Below are 4771 nucleotides of genomic sequence, written 5' to 3'. Positions count from 1 at the left end.
ATGCGACAAGTGATATACGATTACGACCACTATGAGAGAGAGGAAGGCAAAGCCTTTAGAGAGGTTGTCGCTCGTTTTGAAACCCTATGGCGGGATGTCTGCGGGTACCATGTATCGGCCTATGGTGGCATAAGAAGGCTAATTGAGTTGATGCCCGACAATTGGGAGTCTTGGATGGAAACAACAGCCAGTCGGTTCACGTGGTACGAACCAAGAAACCAGATGATGGCCAGCGACATGAAAGGTTTCCTGGAGGCCCTAACGTGTGCTTTGATTGACTCACGTTCCGAGCGACCACCGTCGACAGAAGAAGGGAAAGATGAAACAGTATGGGAAGACAAAGACGTGATCGAGTTTAAACCCACGGCAGAAAGAGAAGCAGTACCACAAGAAGGGATGGTTCCGGGTTTTGAGGATGATTATGTGGAAGATAGCATTGATATCGAAGAAGCCCTCCGCATGGTTGACGAGTATCACGTAGAAGAGGACCCGGAGGAAGGAGAAGACCCGGAAGAGGAAGAGTACAACGGTGGATAGTTAGATGCCGTTTTGTTTTCTTAAGTTGTTATGACGATGGCAGTAGTACCTTTTTGTTTCCAAACGAGTACTATATTTTTCCTTTCCACGTTATCTATGGAAGTTCCACTTTTTGCATAACTTTACGTGCTTGTGTTTTATCGTATCGTACGCGTGCATGAAAGTGGTGATGTTTTAATAACGATGTTCTCACAACGATGCAAAAATGTGTTTTAGATCAACATGCCCCCAAGACGTAGACGTGGTCCGCATGTGGAGAACAATGTGGGGGAACAGACAGAGGGAGGTGTCGGGAATCCACCCCCGCCTCCACCACCACCTCTACCCCAACCTAACGAAAGGGAGTACATCAAGGCATTTCAGAAAGAGAACCCACCCAAGTTCGATGGATTGGGAAAGCCCCCGAAGGCGGAGGCATGGGTACGCGACATTGAGCGTGTCTTTGAGTTTATGGGATGCACGGACAGGGAACGCCTGGCATGCGTGACGTATCAATTGACAGGACCCACTGACTTTTGGTGGGAAACGAAGAAGAGAACCATGGACCCAGCTCGCCGTGAGGCGCTTACTTGGGAAGAGTTTAAGGAAGAAGTTTACAATAAGTATGTTCCCATGAGTTATCGGCGGGCGAAGGTAGTGGAGTTCCACACTTTAAAACAAGGAAGTATGACGGTCACGGAGTACGACCGTGCCCTATATGAGATGACTCGTTATGCGCCAGAAATGGTGGATACAGACGAGAAGATGGCTGCGAAGTTCCGTTCCGGCTTTAGGCCCGATATAAGGGTAGCTGTAGCCAGTCACAGGGGAATTCCTTATTCCGAGGTATTGGGTTGTGCCTTAGATGTGGAGGAAGCACTGCCCAAGAATGAGAGGACAACAAACCCTACCCCATCTGCACCCCCGGCGAACTTTAGAGACAAAAGGAAGTGGGAGGGAAACCGAGCTCCTTTTGACAATAAGAGGCGCTTCTCCACTTTTCGGCAACCGCAGAATCATGGACGCCGAATTGTGCCACAGCAGAGGGCAAACCCGCAGAGGACACCCTACTGTAGTCGGTGCTCCAAGCATCATTTTGTGGAGTGCCGAGTTGAAGTTATTCGGTGTTACGCCTGCGGTGGAAACGGGCACATGTAAAGAGAGACATATTTCTTTTCAAGCCCCGGGCGAAGAACCGTCTATCTTGAACGGGATCTCCATGAATCGACGAACCTCCATAATCTCTGCTTTGCAAGCAACTACGATGATAAGAAAAGGGCGTCCGGCGTATCTTGTGTACTTAAATGGAGAGGAAAAGTAGGAGTTGAAAGTGGAAGACGTGGCAGTGGTGCGAGATTTTCCCGATGTGTTTCCTGAAGCTTTGCCAGGACCGCCGCCCGACAGACAAGTGGAGTTCGCCATTGACTTGGAACCAGGGTCAGCGCCAGTATCAAAGGCGCCATACCGAATGGCCCCTAAGGAGTTGGCCGAGTTAAAGGTTCAGTTGCAAGAACTGTTAGACTTGGGTTTTATTCGACCCAGTGTGTCACCATGGGGAGCGCCAGTTTTGTTCGTTAAGAAGAAGGATGGCACGATAAGGATGTGCATCGACTATCGTGAGCTCAACAAGATGACCTTGAAGAATAAGTACCCACTGCCGAGGATTGATGATTTGTTTGACCAACTTCGAGGAGCGGGCGTATTCTCGAAAATGGATTTGAGATCAGGGTATCATCAACTAAAGGTCCGACGAGAGGATGTGCCTAAGACTGCTTTTCGCACTCGTTATGGCCATTATGAATTTGTCGTGATGCCTTTTGGGCTGACCAACGCCCCAGCCGTTTTCATGGACTTGATGAACCGAGTTTTCCACGAGTATCTTGACAAGTTTGTGTTAGTCTTCATCGACGACGTGTTGGTATACTCGAAGAACGAGGAAGAACATAGATGTCATCTACAAACAGTGTTGGAAACGTTGCGAAGGGAGAAACTGTACGCCAAGTTCAGTAAGTGTGAGTTCTGGTTGACTCGAGTGAACTTTCTTGGTCATATTGTGACGGCAAATGGAATTCAAGAAGACCCAGCAAAGGTCGAGGCCGTGCAGAATTGGAAATCACCGAAAACGCCAAGTGAAATCCGCAGTTTCTTGGGATTGGCAGGATATTATCGACGATTCATTGAAGGATTCTCTAAGATTGCGAGACCGATGACGCAACTACTAAAGAAAGGAATTAAGGTGGTTTGGACGCCAGAGTGCGAGGCGAGTTTCCAACTATTGAAGGAGAAGTTGACTACAGCACCAGTCCTAGCAGTACCCAATCCCGACAAGGACTTCGCCGTCTATACGGACGCGTCGAAAGTAGGACTAGGATGTGTGTTAATGCAAGATGGGAAGGTGATAGCGTACGCTTCCCGACAGTTGAGACCGAATGAATTGAATTTTCCGACCCATGATTTGGAGTTAGCAGCAGTGGTGCATGCATTGAAAATTTGGAGACACCATCTCTATGGAGTGAGATGCGAAATCTATACGGACCACAAGAGTCTCAAGTATTTCTTCGAGCAGAGGGAACTAAACATGCGACAACGACGTTGGTTAGAGGTTGTGAAGGACTATGACTGTGGTATTAACTATCATCCGGGCAAGGCGAATGTGGTCGCTGATGCCTTGAGTAGGAAGAACCCACCTCAACTGGCTTATTTCCTAACGCAAGAGGAAGCGTTGATTCACGAGTTCGCCAAGATGAGTTTAGAAATAGTGGAAGCGCCCGAGACAGTAGGTGTAAGCTTGGCGACGATAGTGATTGAGCCAGATTTGAGAACCAAGCTCATAGAAGCCCAGCGACGTGATGGAAAGTTGGAGGAATTACGTGCAAAGGTGAGAGCCTTAGGCCCGAGATAGTTAGATGCCGTTTTGGGAGAGCCCACCGAAGGCGAAGGCATGGGTACGCGACATTGAGCGTGTCTTTGAGTTTATGGGATGCACGGACAGGGAACGCCTGGCATGCGTGACGTATCAATTGACAGGACCCGCTGACTTTTGGTGGGAAACGAAGAAGAGAACCATGGACCCCGCTCGCCGTGAGGCGCTTACTTGGGAAGAGTTTAAGGAAGAAGTTTACAATAAGTATGTTCCCATGAGTTATCGGCGGGCGAAGGTAGTGGAGTTCCACACTTTAAAACAAGGAAGTATGACGGTCACGGAGTACGACCGCGCCCTATATGAGATGACTCGTTATGCGCCAGAATTGGTGGATACAGACGAGAAGATGGCTGCGAAGTTCCGTTCCGGCCATAGGACCGAGATAAGGGTAGTTGTAGCCAGTCACAGGGGAATTCCTTATTCCGAGGTGTTGGGTTGTGCCTTAGATGTGGAGGAAGCACTGCCCAAGAATGAGAGGACAACGAACCCTACCCCATCTGCACCCCCGGTGAACTTTAGAGACAAAAGGAAGTGGGAGGGAAACCGAGCTCCTTTTGACAATAAGAGGCGCTTCTCCACTTTTCGGCAACCGCAGAATCATGAGCGCCGAATTGTGCCACAGCAGAGGGGAAACCCGCAGAGGACACCCTACTGTAGTCGGTGCTCCAAGCATCATGTTGGGGAGTGCCGAGTTGGAGGCATTCGGTGTTACGCCTGAGGTGGAAATGGGCACATGTCTCGAGAGTGCCCAAACAACAACAAAGGTGGAGTGAAGAATGGGCAAGGACAGAGACCACCAAAACAGCCTCAACCAATCCGACAAGTGGCCCCACAGCAAGCAAGGGCATATGCGCTAAGGGGAAATCAAGGGTAGGAACCCCAAGCCATCAAGGGCAAGGAGAATTTGGCAGGTATGGGAAAGCTCCAACAACTTCCTATTATCGTGCTGCTTGATACGGGTGCTTCGCATTCTTTTATTTCAATGTCATGTGTGACTGCCTTAGAACTCGTTACTGCTAAGCTTGAACCGAAATTGAATGTATCTTCACCGGTTGGAGGATTGATTGATATTGTGAGAACTTGCTCGAACATAGAGTTTGTGTTATGAGAACTAGGAGTAGTGGCCCAACTTTTGCACGTTATACCTTTGGAGAATGTAGACATAATCTTGGGAATGGATTGGCTTACCGAGAACCACGCAACGATTCACTGTAAAGAGAGACAGATTTCTTTTCAAGCCCTGGGCAAAGAACCGACTATCTTGAACGGGATCTCCATGAATCGACGAACCTCCATAATCTCCGCTTTGCAAGCAACTACGATGATAAGAAA

General features: G+C 48.8%; 2 protein-coding genes across 2 annotated transcripts; both read left to right on the top strand.

Moving 5' to 3' along the window:
- The first annotated feature begins 759 nt into the window (after positions 1 to 759).
- LOC121774354 lies at positions 760 to 1674 on the top strand. The gene has a single exon (XM_042171245.1). It carries the CDS (start codon positions 760 to 762, stop codon positions 1672 to 1674), a length of 915 nt encoding a protein of 304 aa, XP_042027179.1.
- A 1748-nt stretch (positions 1675 to 3422) lies between these two features.
- Positions 3423 to 4157, top strand: LOC121774353. Its single transcript, XM_042171244.1, has one exon. It carries the CDS (start codon positions 3423 to 3425, stop codon positions 4155 to 4157), a length of 735 nt encoding a protein of 244 aa, XP_042027178.1.
- The last annotated feature ends 614 nt before the right edge of the window (positions 4158 to 4771 follow it).

Source organism: Salvia splendens, chromosome 17, assembly GCF_004379255.2.
Source record: "Salvia splendens isolate huo1 chromosome 17, SspV2, whole genome shotgun sequence".
NCBI lineage: Eukaryota > Viridiplantae > Streptophyta > Magnoliopsida > Lamiales > Lamiaceae > Salvia > Salvia splendens.
The sequence above is the reverse complement of the archived record's forward strand: the minus strand, read 5'-3'. Positions and strand labels throughout refer to the sequence as shown.

Excerpts from the sequence above, each read along its gene's own strand:
- LOC121774354 (XM_042171245.1), top strand. The coding sequence starts at position 760 with ATGCCCCCAAGACGTAGACGTGGTCCGCATGTGGAGAACAATGTGGGG.
- LOC121774353 (XM_042171244.1), top strand. The coding sequence starts at position 3,423 with ATGCCGTTTTGGGAGAGCCCACCGAAGGCGAAGGCATGGGTACGCGAC.